Below are 18,906 nucleotides of genomic sequence, written 5' to 3'. Positions count from 1 at the left end.
TTTGCCCCCAACCATTTGCATCTTCTCCCTGAACTGGCCCCTCAGGGGCGATGAGCCAGCATCCCAAGTTCACCTGTGGGCTGCTTGAAGTTGCAGATTCCGCTGGGTTCTCTGAGGCCACACCCATGGGCCTGTGAGGGGCAGCAGCAGAGGTGGCGCAGAGGCTGGGAGAGGGTGAGAGCTGTGCAGGAAGTGCTCACAGAGCACCTACTTAGTGCCAGGCCCTGTGCCAGGCACCAGGGGTCCTAGAGAGCTCTGGGGCATGTCCAGAGCTGCTTGAATGACCTGCAGTGAGAAATGCTTTTTCCATCATGACATCATGCTCTAACTTGATCTGATTATGAGTCTATCTGTGTTTAAATATAGATATTAAATGTTAGATGTATCTATGTTTAAATACTCCCCATAGTTCCCTATCAGACCCAGGGGTACGTCCAAGCTCCCTAGCCTGGCAGACAGGACATTTAAGATGAGGCCTGGCTTCCTCTCCTTGCCCTCTTCCTCTCCCGGCCTCCAGAGTCCGTTCTCCCAAGTCCCAGGGCCATGCTGTCCCCACTGCCTGCCTTGGCCCTCTCCTTAGTCATCTAGTTAATTGCCCTTACTTGTCCCTGATGCCCTGGTTAGATGGGGTGCCCTGTGCAGGATGTGGCACAAAGGAGACACCACAATAAAAAGGAAGGAAGACACACGAGCAGGTTCTGGGGACAGTTTAGGGCACTCCCTGGACCGGCTGTTCCTGTGACCTGCCCGGGACTAGGGCTGGGGCACTCGCTTCCAGACAAGGCCTCCGAGGGTCCCCAAGATGGGCCGGGGCAGCTGTGGAGTAGCCGTGGGGTGGCTTTGGGCAGGAAGGGAGAGAGCCTCACCTGGAGTCAGCGGTGTCCAGTGGGGAAGGTTGGGGAAGGTTTGGCCAGAGATGAACTGGGGACGGCAGGCAAGGAGGGACCCCAAGCCAGCGCTCCAGGCCTCCGGAGGTGCGGGGCAGAGAAAACGCCTCTTGTCCAGCTGCATTCTACACTTCCCAGGACTGGCCTCGGGGCATTTGCTTGTGCCAGGAGTGGTCTGAGTGCCTCACGCATAGGAAGTCATTTAATCCTCACAGGTGCCCTATAAGGTAGGGGTTGCAGGATCACTAGACCCTGATCCACCAATCCCAGAGCCAGAAAACTCTGAAAATATAAAATTATTCATAAGTTTGATGCAAAACTCATGTAAGTGACAAAACCTGACCTGAACTGATGTGAGGCTATTCATGCCCTTTCTTTACCTTCTTGGGGTTTCCTCGCAGAGGAATCAAAGGACTTGCTTGTGGGGCACTGTCCCAGATCCTGCAGTGGATGTTATAGAACATACAGAAGATGCACCATATTAGCTTTCTATAAATCCAAATTTCTAAATTTCAAAGTATACCTGGGTCAGGGCTTTCAGACTTTTTTATTATACTTATTAATAGATGAAAAAACAGGGAAGTTAAGTAACCCACCCCAAGTCACCTCGTGGGAAGTGGCAGAGGCAGGACTTGAACCCAGGCCATCTGGTCCAGAGTCCAGGCTCTTCACCACTGCACCCCACTGCCCTCTTAAGATCAAGGTCTGGGGTGAAAGGACTGTGGTCTCAAGGCCAGCCTAGGCTGGGGGGCATGGTGGAGATGGGGCTGCAAGATAGGCAGTATCTTTCCCATTTCTGTCATGATGCTTCTGGACAGACAGACCATTAGATTTGGATTTAGGTGGGTGTTCGGGGTCCGGGGCTTGGGGGTGTTTCAATGTAATTTGGGAGGGTCTGCTCACTCTCTGTCCTTCTCCCAGACGGTGTGGTCCTGGTGGATCCTGAGTATCTCAAGGAGAGGAGAGGTGAGGCTCTCCCACCTGTCCCCACCCCCCACAGCCTGTCAAGCGCCTCCTCTTCCTCCACTGCCTTCCAGCCCACCTCCAGGGCCCCGATCTCCCCGGGTCCTGGGCAGGACATCGGCTAACCTTGTTGCCTCTCCCTGTCCATCCCAGACAGCCCCAGGGAACACCCCACAGCGGGTTCCACGGCCCCCTCCAGCCCAGGGCAGCCCTGCCCCTCCCTGCTTTGGGAGAACTTTTCACATCAGTATCCAATGACTATCATGAACTGGGGGTACAAACAGGGCAAGATTAGTGACTCCTTTTACACTAGAGAAAACTGATCCCGGGGGAGGTGAAGGGATTGTCCAAGGTCAGCAGGAAGACAGGAGCTGGGCTGGGACAAGACCCCATGCCTTCCCGACACCACCCGGTGCTGTTGTCCCTGCCTCCCCTCTCTCCAACACTGCCCCTTCCCCAGGGCCCACCCCCAGGCCTGCCAGCTTTCTCCAGCCCCCACGGACCAGTCAGACCCTTTCCTCTCTTCCTGCTCATATCCCCGGGGTTGGAGTAGGAGGTGGAGAAGCACAGAACTGACCCGGAAGTCAGTGCCCACCCCCTCCCTGGGGCCAGCCCCCTGGCAGCTCTTTCAGGTCCGCCAGCACAGATGGCAACTGTCCCTCCCCAAAGGGGGGCAGCACAGCCCTCCCCAGCAGGAGCTTTAGGACAGACCTGTGGTCTCCAGGGCTGCACCTGGCACTCCAGGGGCAGGGGTGTGTGTGTGTGGTGGTGTTTGCTGCTCTCCCAAGCCCTCCTCAGTGCCTCCTGCTCCCTACAGTCTACGTGACACTGACCTGCGCCTTCCGCTATGGCCGGGAGGACCTGGATGTGCTGGGCCTGACCTTTCGCAAGGACCTGTTTGTGGCCAACGTGCAGTCCTTCCCGCCCACCTCCGAGGACAGGAAGCCCCTGACGCGGCTGCAGGAGCGCCTCATCAAGAAGCTGGGCGAGCACGCCTACCCTTTCACCTTTGAGGTCAGGAACTACCACGCCCTGGGTCACCTCTAGGAAGCACCATCTCCAGGAAGCCCTCTAGGGTGGCAGAGGGGCAGCTGGGGCAGCAGCTCTGTGTCTCCCAGTTTCCCAGTGTACGTTGGGACCTGGGGCAGTCACTCAGACTACGTGGTAACTGCGTCTTCTCTGGCCACTACCAGGGGCGTCACCCCTTACCTCCTTGACCCTCCTGGGTGCAGGTCATGGGTGGGAGAGACGGAAGCCAGGGGGGTTGCTGCAGAGAAAAAAGAAACCCTTTTTTGCTTCTGGGTCACTCCAAGGCTGTCTCCTCCATCAGGTGAGGGCTCCTGGGTAAAGCCAAGTGTGCCCCTCTCTCCAGGGCTCAGCAATCCTGTCCTCTTGAGCATCTCAACCTTTCAGTTCACCAGAATGCAATGAGCTGGGATAATAAATGCCCAGCATTTATTAAGCACCAACTCAGGGGCCATCTCTTGCCCAAATACCCGCAGCAGGCTGCAGTGTGACCTCCCTGCCGGTAGGGGGAGTGATATCTCTAAAATGCAGAGCTAATCATGTCACTGTTTAAAACCTCCCCAGTGCCCTCAGGATGGGAGCCAAACTCTAACAGCTTGCAAAGCTTGCAGGCCCAGCAGCCCCTCTGCCTGCAACCCTTAGTCACTCTGATCTTCCCCCTGCCTCTGGGCACGAGGAACTTCTTTCAGCAACTTGAATGACCAGGGCTTTCTTCTGTCTGAGCCTTCAACCCACCCTTCCCTTTGCTGGAATGTGATTCCCTTCATGACCAGCACTCAGCTCTAATTTTCCTGACTTTCCAGGTGCACCCCCCCACCCCCGCCCCAGGCTCTCACAGCCTCCTGGTCTCCCCCACCCCCAGCTCCCATCCTATGGTTGGGTTGCTGCTGTTTCCATGCCCATCCCTGCCATGGGGCCGGGGTCCCTTGGCAGGAAGGTTGGGCCCGGTTGGGTCTGTGTCCTCAGCCTGGGGACTGGCATGGCAGAGGGCTGGCTCCACAGTCGGCGTCTGGATCAAATGAAGACTGGGCAGCCCCACCAGCCACAGCTGTGAGTTGGACCAGGGCCTGGAGGGGAGCCCAGGAGGGAGACCACGGTTTGCTGGGGGTATCAGGAGTCCTTCCCTGGAGGAGGGGCTGCCTGGCATGGGCCTTGGCAGGTGGGTAGGAGGGATTTCAGGGCTGGGGGGGCAGCTGAAGGAGCCAAGTATAGGGTCAGGATGGTGCCTCCTGATAAGGATTCAGCTGGCTTGGCCAGTGTATGGGGTTCCTGAACTGCAGGGGTGTGGTTTAGGGACAAGGAGGTTCAGCTAGGCCCAGATGCAGGGTTAAGATGTGTGGGCTTATGGTGGTAGGGGGTGGGGAATCAGTGGTCCCTAGAAGGGTTTTGAGCAGGAGTGAGTCTAAGACTTGCGTCTGGAAGGTCTCCTGGCCTGCAGTTCAGAGGGGAGGTGCTGGGAGACCAGTGCAGAAGCTAAAAGCCCACCAGGATGCAGGCAGAAGCGAAGGGGCAAGCCTGGAGGGGCTCGGAGTCTGGCCCTGGGCGCTGACAGCTTCTCATTAATGGCAGACAGACAGGAGGCCCCCAGCAGGTGGGGTGAGGAAAACCATGCAGCCTGCAGGGTGGGAACTGCACAGCTACAAAGCATGAGGCTCATCTGCAGCCCCTCTTTTCTGGGCCCCACCACCCTCAACAGACACAAAGACCAACTGCCCACTGGCTTGGCTTCAACCTGACCCACAAATGAGAGATGATACATAACTGATTTCCCTGCTCTGCCACCTTTTGCCTCCAAGATTCCAAGATTCTAGATTTTTAAATTTCATGTTTCTAAGAACCTGTGATTCTGTGTTTCAGTGAAATCACCCTGCCTTTCTGTGAGGGTTAGAGGCTGGAGAGAGGGTACGGAATTTTCTTTTCTAGTGTAGGTGTATTTGATTCCTATTGCTGCTGTAACAATTTGCCATAAACCAGTGGCCTAAAACAACACAAATTTATTATCTTTTGCAGGACAGAAGTCCAAAATGGGTCCCCCTGGGCTAAAATCAAGGTGTTGGTGGGGCTGCGTGGAAGCTCTAGGGGAGCATCTGTGTCCTTGTGTTTTCCAACTTCGAGAGGCTACCTGCAACCCTTGGCTTGTGGCTTCCTCCATCGCCAGCAGCAGCTGGTTGAGTCTTTGTAATGCTACATCACTTTGACACTGTGCTGCCTTCCACTTCCACTTTTAAGGACCCTTGTGATTACATTGGCCTTACCTGGATAATGCAGGAAAATCTCCCCACCCCGAGGTCCTTATTTTAAGCACACCTGCAGTCTCTTTTGCCATGGAAGGAAACCTAGCCACAGGTTTTGGGGATTGGGCTGTGGACATCTTTGGGGGCCTTGTGATGCCCTCTACATCATGGAAAGACCTTGTTCTGCCATTGCTATGTGAGGACTGGGCTGGGCTAAGACCTTCAGATAAAGGGGAAAAAAAAAAAAATCTTGGGCTTTACTGGAGGTGCTCTGGCCCAACATGGGGTATGGATCGGCATGGTCTGCTGGAGGAGACACAGCCTGTCCTCTGGAACTCAGAGTCTGATGGAGGATATGTGGCCTATCCTCTGGAACTCAGAGTCTGATGGCGAGGCATGGCCTGTCCTCAGAGCTGTGGGACTGATGTATGTGTGTGAGAGTATATGGGAGGGGACAGTGGTAGATGTGAAGGTGGCTTATTCTCTGTCTGTCCTCTTCTTAACAGATCCCTACTAATCTCCCATGCTCTGTGACACTGCAGCCGGGGCCTGAAGACACAGGGAAGGTGGGTCAGCCCAAAGGGAGTGTCTCTCTGGGTCCAGAATACCTGTGTCCCCATGTCCCTGGCTTTCTCCCTGGGAAGTGCTGAATGCCTGGGCCCACCCTCCGTGTCGAAGCTCCCTTGTATCCTGGCCAGGCTGATTGCCATCGCAGGGAGCCAGTCTCTTCTGAGGCAGGGCCATGGATATGGTATCAGCCCTCACTCCCACATTCAGTCATGCATCCTGACGCCCTCCTGAGTCACTCTCATTGCTCCTGGTGGTGGATGCAACATAACCACGGTGTTCTCAGGATATGGCCTTCAACCCCCAGCAGCCCTATCTGGAGGTGTGGTCATAGCCATTTCACAGGTGGGAAACTGAAGCTGGGAGAGAAGTGACACCACTAGTGAGTGGCAGAGCTACGATTCACACCCAGGCCCCAGATTGGAGCTTCAGCATCCTCATCTGCAAAGTGGAGATCCTAGGTTTTGCCTCCTCGGGGGTTTGAGAGGGTCACGTGAAACACTAAAGCAGTGGGCCCAGTGCACCTGCACCCAGTGGTGCTCCCAAAGCAGTGCTGCTGAGGTGCTGTTGTTATTTCTGAGCCCCCTGCCTTGATGAGATTGGCCACCCAGACCAAAACAAGGAGTCCAAAGAGCAGGGCCCATTTGGGGGTGGTTTGGGATGTCCTATGTTAGGGGAAATTGAGGAGCAGCTCTGATGGGGGAGGCAGCTGTGGAGAGAGGCGGCACGGCCCAGGACTGGACACAGGGCCTCAGACTCAGCAGAAGGGAGGCTGGGCCTGGCCCTTTCAGCATGGTCTGTGGGAGCTTAGTGCTCCCAATGCCCTGTGGTCAAGCCTTCCCCTTTCCACAGGCCTGCGGTGTGGACTACGAGGTCAAAGCCTTTTGTGCAGAGAATCTGGAGGAGAAGATCCACAAGCGGTGAGCAGAGCGGCAGCTTCCGGCCCCGGGTATGGGCAGCTGACTGGGAGAGGGAGGGACACAGGATGGGCAAAGTCCAGAGAGATAAGTAACAATACCTGGAAGTGTGCAAGGAGTGGCTCTGCATTCCAGCCTTGGCTGCTCTGAGAAGGGCACTCTGGAAGGCTTGCAGGTCATGGAGGGCTTCCTGGGGGAGGTGGCCTCAACTACGTTGGCTCAGACCTCGGCATCACTGCCTTTGCACCACTGTACCAGCTTCCTCCCTCATTTTCCTGCTTCTAGTCTCACCACCCCCAGAATGCATTTTTTCTTTTTCTTTTTTTTTTTTTTGGAAACAACTAATTTCACATTGTTAAAAGGTTAAATAGTGAGTAAGATGTTTCCCACACACCCCAGACCCCCATTTCCCAGTTCTCCTTCTGGGAGACGATCAGCAGGCAGTGGTGGAGGGCAGGGTGTCAGTGAAGGCTTCTGAGCAAGGGAGGGAAATGAGAAAGTGAACACACTCAGGGGAGAATTGGGGGGAGGTCAGTCCCATATCTCAGAGAGGAGATAAGGTCTCCTGGAGAGGCACAGCCCATAGCAGACGGAAAGGTCCATGCAGGTAGCCAGAAGCAGCTGGCCCTGACTTCTTGGCAGGCTACCCAGCCCCCTTCTCATGCCTTCCCTTCCTGGGGTCAAGCCTTGCCCGCTCTCCTGGCTTGGCTGGCTTCAGCCCCCAACTCTGATGCATGCTGCACCCTGAGACAGTTCCTAGACCCAGGTGGCCAAGGGGGCAGCTCCCTCTTTAGGGAGCGGGCTAAGTGTTCCACCTGGTGGCTATGGTTGGTATTGCAGGCATCTCCATCTCCAGCCTGGGCAGCGTTAATGTGTGGGGGAAGATGGGACACTTTCTCCCCTGCTTCCCTGCCCCTCTTCTCCTCTAAAGAGCTGTGATCAGGTGAAAAGAAGGGGGCCGTGGGCTGTGGGAGGGGGCCTGAGCAAGGACGAGGAGGCAACACAGAGAGCCACCACTTTTACTCTGCCACCAGTGGAACATTTTAAGTCCGTGCCCAAGAGCTACTACTAATAACGATATAGCAGCTCTCACTTATCAAGGGCTTATTATGTGCCAGGCACTGTTCAAAGTGCTGGATGTGTATGAACTAATTGAATCCTTGCAGCAACACTAAGAGTTAGGTCCTCCTATGTTGCCTTTTTACAGATGAGGAAACTGAGGCAGAGGGACGTTAACTTGATCATGGCTATGTAGTTAGTAAGAGGGGAGCTAGGACTTGAGCCCTGACTATGCAGTTCCAGAGACTGGAGGTGGCTTATCTGAGAAATGGGGATGATGGCACCCCCAGCATGCATGGAGACTGCTCACCAAGTCCCCATCCACTCACCAAATCCTGGGTCCTTGTTTCCTCCCTGAGCCCCTGTCTTGTCTCTGGGCCTCCAACCCCTCTGATTCTTTATCCTCTTCACTGGCCTGCACCCTCTTAATGAATCTTCATCCCCTCTAAAAACCCCATTACCACTCAGAGCCCCATTTCTTCATAAAGCCCTGTCCCCTCCATATATATTTACTTAATGAATATTTAATAGGCATCTCTTATATCCCAGGCACTATCATAGTGATGAGAATACAGCAGTGAACACTTTAGACACAAATATCTGTCTTTTGGGAGCTTACACTATTAGGTGGCATATGGGCTGCAGGAAGTAAGAATACAGTCCCTTCCTTACCATCCTGCTGGGTACCAAGACATGGATCCAAATGAAGTGCAGCCGCAGTGGCTCAGCCTCTGATGTCGCTGGTGTTGTGGGAGTTCAGGCCAGGAGAAGATCAGGGTGGGCAGGTCCAGGAAGGCTTCCTGGAAGAGGGAGTGTTTCACTGGGCCTTGAAGAAGGAAGCAGACTTGGGCAGAAGTGGGAAGAAGGTATTCTATGCAGGGGAGCCCAGTGCTGCAAGCACAGTGTCACCATAAAGGGTGACGAGGAACTGGAGGTAGCCAGGGACAGGAATATATGATAGTGAGGTTGGGGACAAGATGGGACTGGATCCTAACGCAATGGGGAGCCATGGCAGCCTCTTGAGCAGGAGAGGGATGTAAGGATGTCAAGGAAAGGGGATGGAGGCAGGTGGCTCTTGTCATCCTTCACCCTGCCCATCTCCCTCAGGAATTCTGTGCGCCTGGTCATCCGGAAGGTTCAATATGCCCCAGAGAGGCCTGGCCCCCAGCCCACAGCTGAGACCACCAGGCAGTTCCTCATGTCGGACAAGCCCTTGCACCTAGAGGCCTCCCTGGATAAGGAGGTAGGAGGCTCAGACCGGGAAGGGGATGGGGCTACTCTACCAGGGTCTGGACCTCAGATCTCAGCTCTCTTGTGGCCTCTGGTGGACTCCCTGATAAGAGCTTCTCCTTGCAGCCCTAGGACTACAGGGGCACAGGAAATCTGAGACCATCCTTGGGGGACTTGAGGGGAGTGGCAGAGGGGGGCATGAGCTCAAAGGATGTGATTGACTCCAGAAGCCTCAATCTCCCCAACCTCTCCACTGCCTGCTTCAGGCCCATTGTTGTAAGAGGACCACACCACCCAGCTCAAAAGAGGTGTGAAATCTCTGCCAAACCCTGAGCTGTAAGGCAACAAAGCCTGCTGAAGGAAGGGGACTGTGAGAGTTTTCTCCTTCCCCCTGAAGCTTTGAATTAAAACCAGCTGAACAATACCACTGAGGCAGGCCTCTTCCCGAGGGGTTCGCCCACTCCCCCTCTTGGGGAGGCGGCTGAAGGCAAGTGTCTGGGGCAGGATGTGAGTTGAGGCCCTTGGGTGAAGATTCAGAGCTAGTTCCTTCAATGAGCTTGTCAGCCCTTCCCCAGCTTTCCCTCTGTACATTCTGGATCCTCCAGTGTCCAAAATCTCTAGCAATCAGAGCCCAGGGACTTGAGACATCACATGGTCTAACCCCTTCGTTACACAGATGGGGAATCAGAGGCTTAAATAACCTGTTCAAGGTCACATCACTATCATCACCATCATCATCACCATCATTATTGTTGTCAATATTACTTGTGACCGAATCAGGACTGGAGCCCAGGAATATCACCTTCTAATTCAATTATCTTTCAAGGGTCCCACAAGAGAAAGGAATCTAACATGCTTGGTGACTTCAGTGTCCCCTTAGCCTAGGGAAGTAGCCAATGAACTTGGGTTGAGTGACAGAATGGCCAAGGTTTGGGAAACCCAGGCAATTCATGTGGGGTCTTTTCTCCCTGCCCCTTATCTAGAACTTTGGTATCCTTGTCCCATCTAACCCTTCTCCCTTCTAATGCCTCCCAGATCTATTACCATGGAGAACCCATCAGTGTCAATGTTCACGTCACCAACAACACCAATAAGACAGTGAAGAAGATCAAGATCTCGGGTACCCCAGGGGGAGGGTCGGGGGGCACAGGCAAGAGGGAGTCCTCCCAAGGGTTGGGGGTGGCTGAAGGGACCCCCTCAGCAGCCTCATAAATAGCTACTGGCCCAGGGTGAAGCCCAGGGCCTGGTCTCAGCCAAAGGGTAAGGCTTTGGAGGCTGATAATACAGGCTGCTTATTGGCCAGGTAATGTATTTATCCTTTAAGCTGCCCCTTCTCCTGGGTTTCCCGGGTTCTGGGCAGAGATGTCCTTGAGGGGAAGACTTTTGGTTATGGAAGAGGGTGGTGTGTTTGGGGCTGCCCTTCAGGTGGAGGAGGACAGTGGTCTCCCCCAGAAGCCCCCAGCAGATACTAGGCATTGTGCAGGGAGCCTGGGGTGCCTCTGGGCGCTGCATTCCTGGCTCAGGCCACCTTGTCTGCCTCTCTCACCCCAGTGCGTCAGTATGCGGACATCTGCCTTTTCAACACGGCCCAGTACAAATGCCCTGTGGCCATGGAGGAGGCTGAGTAAGTGAGCACAACCCTGGCCTTGGACGGGTGGGCAGTGCCTGAGGCCTAGGGGGTGAGGGTGGGGGGAGGAGAAGCTCTGGGTCCAGTTGCAGGCTCAGGTGTCTCTTCTTTACCTGGCAGAGGACAGGTCTCAGGCTTCCTTGCCGCTCAGAGTAGATGATTCAGGGCAGCCTTTTAGAAACCACCCACCTGATGTATGCCACAATCAAGGAGAAAAACATTAAAACTAGACAGCTGAAACAAGAGCTAAGAGGACTGGGGTTGTGGAGAGAATAATTACCCTAGGTTGAGGGGAGAGACTTTGCCCTGAGCTTCCTGGCAGGCAAGGCAAAAGGAGAAAGGCCCTAAGTACATAGCTTTTCGTGTCTGATAAAGAATAATCCAGTTCACTGGATAAAAGGGGTTGTGTGTGGAAGGGTGGAGAATAGACAAAAACAAAAAGGAAATGAAGCACACAAAACAAAACTAGGCTTAAGGAAAGCCTAGTTGAGAATGGAACATTGTCCCAAGTTTTTAGCACCTAAGGCAAGAGGAAAGATCTGAGGTGAAACATCTTTCCTTACTTTAAGGATATAGACACACATTTTTCTTCTGACCATGCAAATAATTTGGGGTACAATTGTATTTTGTACCAATTTTTCACATATGTATATGTTTGTTTACATGTAATTTCAGTCAGTATTTTTGCAACTTAAAAACATTTTTAAAACGTTACTACACGGTCTTTGAGACAATTTTTAACGTCCTAGAGATGAGCATGCTATAATTGGATAAAATATTCCCCCATTGTTGGACATTTCTTATATCAATTGTTGGATTAAAAAAATCAAAGCTGTGATGCATAGATTCCTGATGAGGGCTGGGGCGCAGAATGAAGTGAATCGAGAGGCAGAATAGCGTACAATCCCCAAGCAGGGGAAATCCCCAAGCCCAGCACGTAGTACTAGCACATAACCACCGTCAGCCCACACGGCTGTGCCAGTGTTTACACTCAGAGTCTTGTTTGTCCTCACAAAGCCCTCTGGGGTTGGGGTTGCTGCTGTCCCTAGTATGTAAGTGAGGAAGTGGGTTCTGGGCGATGTGAGTTGCTCAGCATCACAGAGCTGACACTGGCAGAGCTGGGGCTCCAACCCAGGTCATCTGACTCCAAGACTTGTGCACTTTCTGCCACATGCCAGCTATCTTACTTTTGAAATGGGGGTTGGGGATGGAGAAAAAACAAGTAAAATCTGAACAATCAAAACACCCCATATGTGATGGATAAATTTGTGATATAGCAAGTAAAGTTTTAATTGTCAAATCTAGGTGGTGGGTATATGAGTGTTTGCCGCCCAATTCTTTTAGCTTTTCTGTATATTTGAAAATGTTTCATAATCAGATGTTAGGGAAAAATAAAGTCCATGCTCTCTCCACTAAAACCAGCACAAAGTGCAAGGCAGTACACTTAATTTTTAAAAAGTTGCAGTTGCTTGGAGCTTTGGATCATGCAGGAAGCACTGGGTCAACCCGGAGTTACTCCTGTTTGCGTGTCGAATGCAGCTCTGCCTTTTCTGGGTGGCAGTGGTCTCCCTGCCAGAGTGGGGCCTGGCCCAAGTGGTCCCTGCCACGGGTGGAGGGAGGCTGGGAGGGGCTCTGGCCACCTCCTTTGAAGCAGGACCAGGCTAGACATCCTCGGGCTGGGATTGTCTGTAGGAGGGCCACCTCCACAGCTGCCTTCCTTCTTCCCAGTGACACAGTGGCACCCAGCTCAACGTTCTGCAAAGTCTACACACTTACCCCCTTCCTGGCCAACAACCGAGAGAAGCGGGGCCTTGCCCTGGACGGGAAGCTCAAGCATGAAGACACAAACCTGGCCTCCAGCACGCTGTGAGTACCTGCCTGCCTCCTCCTCTGACCCTTTCGCTCGCTCTCCCTAGACGCAAGCTCTCGGACACCCACCCCTCCCACCAGTGCCAGGACAAGACCTGGGTTACCCGCTTCCCCTAGCCTTGTCCAGGGCCTGTTCTCCATTCCCTTCTCTACCCAGGGATGACCCAAAGAACAAGCTGAACCACTCAACTTGCCTAGGGGAGGGCAATCCAGAAAGGCTTCCTGCAAGAGGCAGCAGCTTGTGATCCCTAGTGTTTTCAAGCAGAAGGCTGTGTCCCTCAGGCAGAGCAAGGCTAGGAGGAGGGGAGGGGCTTCTGGAACGGTTCTGGTGGGAAAGAATGAATCAGGAGGAAGTTGGGGCAGGGGCCTGGGCTAGGCCAGAGATGAGAGTGTCCGTCAAAGGCAGGAATCTCAGGTCATCTGCTCACTCCTGTCCCAGTTACCACTGACTTTCTCCGAGGCCCCCACTGCTGTAGCAGAGAGCTGGGGCATGGGGAACCTACCTGGTCCTACCTGCTGAGGCCTGGCCCTTTGGTGGGCCTTGACCTGCCTCTGCAGCCTCCTCCCCTGCCCACCACTCAGCCGGATGGCGTTTTCACTGCCCCCTGCTCATGCTACCCACTTACCTCCAAGCCTTTGCCCTCTTCACCCTGGTTCAAATCCTACCCATCTATACAATACAGTTGAAACTTCTCTCCCGAGAAGTCTTCCCTGACCACCCCTACCCTCCCAACTGCCCTCAACTTCTCTGCAGTCCCAGTCTGGCCTTTTGTGTCTCACCAGTTACTGAGCATAAAATTTTGTGCCAGAGAATTAGAATCAGAAGTAGGAGGAGCCCTGCCCCTCATCACACTGCCAGGACATAGGCCCAGAGAGGGAAGGGGACTTAGCAGGGTCACACAGCCAGATTGGGAGTCCAGGGCTCCTAGTTCCTGCTCCTCGAGGGCAGAGCTCACCTTTCTCACCTCAGCCAGGCTCTGCTCGGACCTGGTGCCACTGCCCCCACTGTACCCCCACCCTGCCCTGTCTCTCCTACCCAGCAGACTCCCCTAACCAGCCTCCCTAACATTGCCTTGCAGGCTGAGGGACGGCGCCAACCGGGAGATCCTGGGGATCATTGTCTCCTACAAAGTGAAAGTGAAGCTGGTGGTGTCTCGGGGCGGGTGAGCGCCCTAGCCCAGCCCCGGGTCCCAAAGACCCACTGCCAGCTGCTCTTTTCCGCCTGTTTGCGGGGACTCTAAGCTGCTTCTGCTTCCAGAAGATGGACCTGTTGGAGGCTTCTGCCCCTTCTCTTCTGCCTTCCTTTTCCTCTTCCTCCACTCCCCACCCTTTCCTTCTCCTCCTTCAGAGGACCTCAGACCCTGCCCTGTCCTCCCATCTTCCTTCTCCCCCTGCCCCAGGTTGGGGGTGCAGGGTGGAGGGCTTCCTTCCTGTGGGGCCCCCAGTGGGTGTCATGCCCTCGTCACACCTCCCGGACACAGCACCACCCCCGTCATGCCCCTGCTGATCTGCTGGGTGAACCAGCTAATGGGGTTCCAAATTCCAGGATTAGATTCTGAGGGGGATTCTGCTCTGACTTTCCCATTTTACAGATAGGGAAACAGAGGTCTGAACAGTTCCATGAAATCTCCTCCTCTAATCTCAGTACCAGGGACACAGAAAATGGCAAGACATATCCCCTGCTCAGGAGCACAGTCTGGAGGAGCCTCAGAAAGAACAAACAAACAAAAAGAGTTTTCCAATATACTGAACCTATACGTTGCTATAAACCTAGAATTGTGGTTTATGATTTGTGAGAGGGATTCTGTGTTCTAATTTAGTTCATAATTACTATGAAAAGATTGCAAAGCTTAAAAACATTGACAGAGTCCCCTTTACAATTAGAATATGGCCTCATGCAGGTGGCAGTGAGACTGACCACATATTACAGGACATCTCAAAATCCCAAATCTCATGTCCTGTGACTTTTGCGGTTTTCCTCGTGCTCCTCAATGAATTCCAAAGTGCTCCCTTCTGCCTTTGGTATTCCAGCTTCCCATGGGGCTGGCAGCAGATTCTATATCTTCTTTGCATGTGAGGATTCTGGGGCTCAGAGAGCCCACACAGGAGATTTGTCTGATCTCAGTACCCCCAGGCAGGGCTAATGCCATGCCTGAGCCGCACAAGGGGTGGTGGGAGTATGTTCTGGGGGGTCTTATCTATCCCAATGAGCAACAGAAGTGGTGAATGAACGTGCTTTCTGTTTTCTTCCTCTCTAAACTCTCCTGACTACTTCTCCCGCCTCCTCTGACCCACCCAGCCTGCTGGGAGACCTTGCATGCAGGTAAAGTCCCTCTCTTTGACCTGGTCAGTCACTTTCCTGGAAGGCCCAGAGGCCATTGGCCTGAGTGACCTAGAACTGTAGGCACTGGGTTGAAAGAAATCTTAGCAGTCATTTTAGATTGCCAGGCTCAGGTATATGTAGGACTAGAACCCTCTTCAGGGGGACTAGGAAGATGCCGTCTTCCCTTAAAGAAAAAACCTTGCTTTGCTCTCTCATCCCACCCAAGTGACAAGGACCATGGCTGACAGCAGAGTCCAACCTCATTAACCTGGGGAGTGGCCGCCAAGGGGGCAGTCTGAATTACTGAGGATCTGAATTATAGGGGGTTTTAGAGAAATGCTGGCTTCCTTGGCTTTTAAACTTCTACTAATGAGAATTAACTGCTGATGAAATGTCGTTAAGGGGAGGTCCTTAGGAGATTTGCTTTTGTAGACATGGTTCCCTTGTCAGCTAGATCCATTTGCTTTCAAAAATGCATGTGCCCCAGAGGCAGGAGTTTTGCCTCCTCCTGTCACAAGATGGCAATATTGCTCATCCCAAGAAATCAGTCCAGTTTGAGAGGTGAAATTAATTCAGTTCATTTCGGTGTAATTCAGCAAAGATATCCTGAGTCCAGCCTCGTGTCTAGCCTTGGGCTGGGTGCCAAGAGCACTGAGGAATCAGGCACGACCCCTGCCCTTGATCGCTCACGGTCCAGTAGAAGTGTAAGCTTTTGATTCTTCCACCTATGGCTGTAGTGAAGGTTAGCAAAACCACTCTTCCACCAGCTTCCATTCTGATATGTCACTCATCCAAGTGAACCTGGAGAAGCCATCCTGTTTGGAAGTAAAAAGGAAAATTAACAAACAAACAAACACACACCATTTTTGACAGCTTTATAAACTCCATGTTCCTATCAAGGGGAATTAATGACACCACCAGACCCAAGCTTCACACTTTAACCAGGACGTGTACCTACAGCATCTTTCAGAAGTTCCAGGGATTCCAGAAGGTGTGTGTTGTTATCCCCATTTTCCAGACGAGCTCAGCGAGACTCAAGGATGTAAAGTGCTCTGCTGGCAAGTGGTAGGGTTGATGGGACAGATCTTTCTGTGCCCCTGACGTCCACTGCACTGCCCCTTCCTCCCCACCTCCCCATCACTGGGCCCTGGGCACCGACCTCAGGGCCTCGAGGTGCTCACAGTGGGAAGGGCCCCCTGAAGATACTGCTCCCAGCTGAGAGGAAGAGCCTTCAGGGCTGCTTTTGACAGTGTGTAGAGTGGAGGGTGGATGGGAACCACCTTCTCAATTCTGTGCTTTATCACATAGTGGTGAAGGGAGTGAATTATGGAGCCAGAATCCTAGGTCTATCATTAATAGCTGATGGCCCCAGACAAGAGAATTTAATCTCCTTGTGCCTCAATTTCCCAGTCTATACATTGGATATAATTATATGGTTGTTATGATGATGAAATCAATTACTCTATAGAAGGGGCTTAGAAAAGTTTTTGACGACAGAGTAAGCACCCTGTAAGTATTTCTTTTACTATTTTGTCCGTCAGGGTCAAGTGGAGAGAAGGTCTGAGCTGAAGCACTGGCTGGTGGCAGCATCTCCCCCATTTTCCAATACTGTCCCCGGTCTCCGTCCCCCACAAGGGTTGAAGTCTCCATGCTCAGTGTAGACAGCCCAGGGCCTGGGACACCCTCCAACCTGAATTTGACTAAACTAATATAATGATCTTCATCCACACAGCAGGGGACTAGGATCATCCGAACATTTTTACACTGGACTCCTGAAGATGTTGGGAGGTGGGATGGAGTGAAGGTGGGAGCATTTCCAACCAGGAAGTAGGGACGGGCTGCCTCAGGAAGGCTGAGTGAGGCAGGCAGGGGACCAGGGCACCTTTGAGCCACCCAGGGACCAAGGTGCACACTGCCCTGGGCAATCCTTTTCCCACCACTATACCTCCTCTCAGCCCGTAGGAATCCAGGGTCCTTCTCAGGAAGGAGGAAGCTTCCATTTTCTTTTGGAACCAGGAGAAGAGTTTGGCTAGTTCAACTCTTAGAGGAAGTGGGCTCAGATTGTAGCACAACTGGGGCTTGAGGCCAATTTCTGATGGCCAGCCCAGAGCTACCGTCTCTGACAAGGAAAGCTTCCCACATCCTCAGACTAACAGGGCACTGAGTCTCATAGCCTGAGATTCAGCTTGAGGCTCACGGAGTCTGGGTCTCTGTTTCAGCGATGTGGCTGTTGAACTACCCTTCACCCTGATGCACCCCAAGCCCCAGGAGGAGCCCCCACATCGAGAAGGTGAGCAGGGCTGGTGGGTCACTGGGGTGGGAGTTTCCAGATAGCAGACCACCTTCTCCACCAGCTGTCATGTTACCCCATCACCCCACCTCCCTCTGAGTTAGCCTTCAGCCCAGTGTCACCCCTTTTCCCAAGCTCCCCAGAGTGTTCGTGGGACTCACAACCCCTATTTGCATCTGACCCCACCAGGAGACAGAGAGGCCTGGCTCCTGTTCCTCCGCTCTCCTCCCTTCTCCCACCACACCTCCCCCCACCCCGCACCCCCACACCCTCAGCCCTTGGGAGAGGGAGACTGGGTGTGGGGGAGGGAGCTCACGGGCCATACTTTGAGCCCCTAGTCTGCAACCAGGCATGGAGCTAGGTCCTGTTTGGAAGTAGGGAGAAGGGGCTATATGGATAAGACGGCCCCTGGACACACCATCTCATAATTTTTCCAAATGATTCCAGATTGTCTGATCATATTTCACTGAATCCATGACAATTCCAATTGAAAGAGAACATCATAAGCTATCACAAAGGAAGAACAATGTCCCATATTAAACTATGACATGCCATTGACTGTAAAACACATCCCAGGTTCAGAGATGTTAAAGTGTGAAAAAATGGAGTTGGGGGGAAAAATAGAGTTAGTGAAAGTCATGGATACAAGACATTAACCTGAGTCGTGCTGGAAATCTTGTCAAAAGGAGCCAAGGCTGAGGGGCTTTTCTATTCTTCCAGAGCCGCAGTGGGCATCTGGGTCTCTCCCTGGATGTTCCTGCCTGGCTTTAGGATGCTTTGGGATATTTCTGAGATCAGGGTCGAGCCCCTTCCCCAGTGCCATTCTTCCAATGCCCTCCCAACCTTAGCCTGATTTCCCCGGGTGGGGACCTGTGCCCACCGACCTCACGCCCACCCACTCACTAACCCCTGGGCGCCCCGCCCACCCTGTGTTCAGTTCCAGAAAACGAGGCGCCAGTAGATACCAATCTCATAGAACTTGACACCAAGTAAGCCGAACGCTGCCTGCAGACGTCCGGGGGGCGGGCCTCGGGCGGGCGGGGTGGAGGGGTCATTTGCATATATGCTTATTAACCCCTGAAGAGCAGCTGGTCTAACCCCGTCTGCTGAGAGCCACCTCTGCTCGCCTCTTCAGCAGCCCGCTTGCCTGCATGTGACTTGAAGGACCCTCCGTGCCTGTTCCTCCTCCTCCTGCCTTGATTTGGTCTGTCTTCCTCCCTGGCCCTTGCACGTCCGTCCGTCAGTCCTTGGTCCGTCCCCAGCGCCCGCCGGGCATCTGGGCTCCGGCTCCGGCTCTCCAGCCCCGCCCACTCCCCGGTGGGGTCAGGCCGGGGTGGGGGTGGGGGGTGGAGGAGGTTCCGGGGATCCTGTTGTTTCTGCCTCCTGAGGACCAAGGCGGATTTCCCTGCGGCCAAAGGCCCCGCCTCACCGGACCCTGGCCAGAGGGGGAGGACCTGGTTCGGCCACACGGACGCCTCCAGGGCCCAGCGGCTTTCTTGCTCCAGCTCCCAAGCCACCCTTCCCTTGTCCCACAAGAGAGATCTGGGCTGTGGGGTGTCAGAGCACCCCATGAGGAGACTCCAGGCGGCTGGCTGAACTGCGGGGTGCAGAGGGCTGGGTGGGCCACTGTGTGGTGCTAAGTGGACACGTTTTATGGGAGACGGGAACTCTGTCCTTAGAAGGAGTCCTGAAACCCCACTCAGGTACCCCCTTTCCCCACCCACCCCTCCACCTCTGCACCCCTTGAGATTTGCCCCACCCTTCTCCCATCCAGGATCGCTCAGGGTGGAATGTGGGGTGTCTCCTCCCAGGAGAAAGGCCCACTGCTTTCTGTTCACAAACAGGAACGCTGCCCGAGGGGTGGGGGTGTGGGGTGTGGGCTGAGGGCGGAGGGCACTGCTTGAGCCTGTCTGG

At 53.7% G+C, this 18,906-nt stretch overlaps 1 protein-coding gene across 5 annotated transcripts in view; it reads left to right on the top strand.

Annotated features, from left to right (window-relative positions):
• Positions 1–18,906, top strand: part of ARRB1 (arrestin beta 1) — an 81,378-nt gene that overhangs the window by 55,664 nt on the left and 6,808 nt on the right. For 2 of the 5 annotated variants that reach the window (XM_037840683.1, XM_037840684.1), the window contains exons 4-15: positions 1,809–1,853; positions 2,668–2,864; positions 5,617–5,676; positions 6,530–6,597; positions 8,761–8,896; positions 9,919–10,003; positions 10,435–10,507; positions 12,239–12,376; positions 13,459–13,542; positions 14,679–14,702; positions 16,922–16,992; positions 17,930–17,981. In XM_037840683.1, coding sequence (XP_037696611.1) covers positions 1,809–1,853; positions 2,668–2,864; positions 5,617–5,676; positions 6,530–6,597; positions 8,761–8,896; positions 9,919–10,003; positions 10,435–10,507; positions 12,239–12,376; positions 13,459–13,542; positions 14,679–14,702; positions 16,922–16,992; positions 17,930–17,981 — 1,033 coding nt within the window. Of the gene's footprint in view, positions 1–1,808; positions 1,854–2,667; positions 2,865–5,616; positions 5,677–6,529; positions 6,598–8,760; positions 8,897–9,918; positions 10,004–10,434; positions 10,508–12,238; positions 12,377–13,458; positions 13,543–14,678; positions 14,703–16,921; positions 16,993–17,929; positions 17,982–18,075; positions 18,197–18,906 lie in introns of all 5 variants that reach the window. The other 3 variants (XM_037840687.1, XM_037840686.1, XM_037840685.1) reach the window with 3 other exon arrangements.

This window comes from Choloepus didactylus, chromosome 6, assembly GCF_015220235.1.
Source record: "Choloepus didactylus isolate mChoDid1 chromosome 6, mChoDid1.pri, whole genome shotgun sequence".
Taxonomy (NCBI): Eukaryota; Metazoa; Chordata; class Mammalia; order Pilosa; family Megalonychidae; genus Choloepus; species Choloepus didactylus.
Note: the sequence above shows the minus strand (reverse complement) of the source record. Positions and strands in the feature narration are given on the sequence as shown.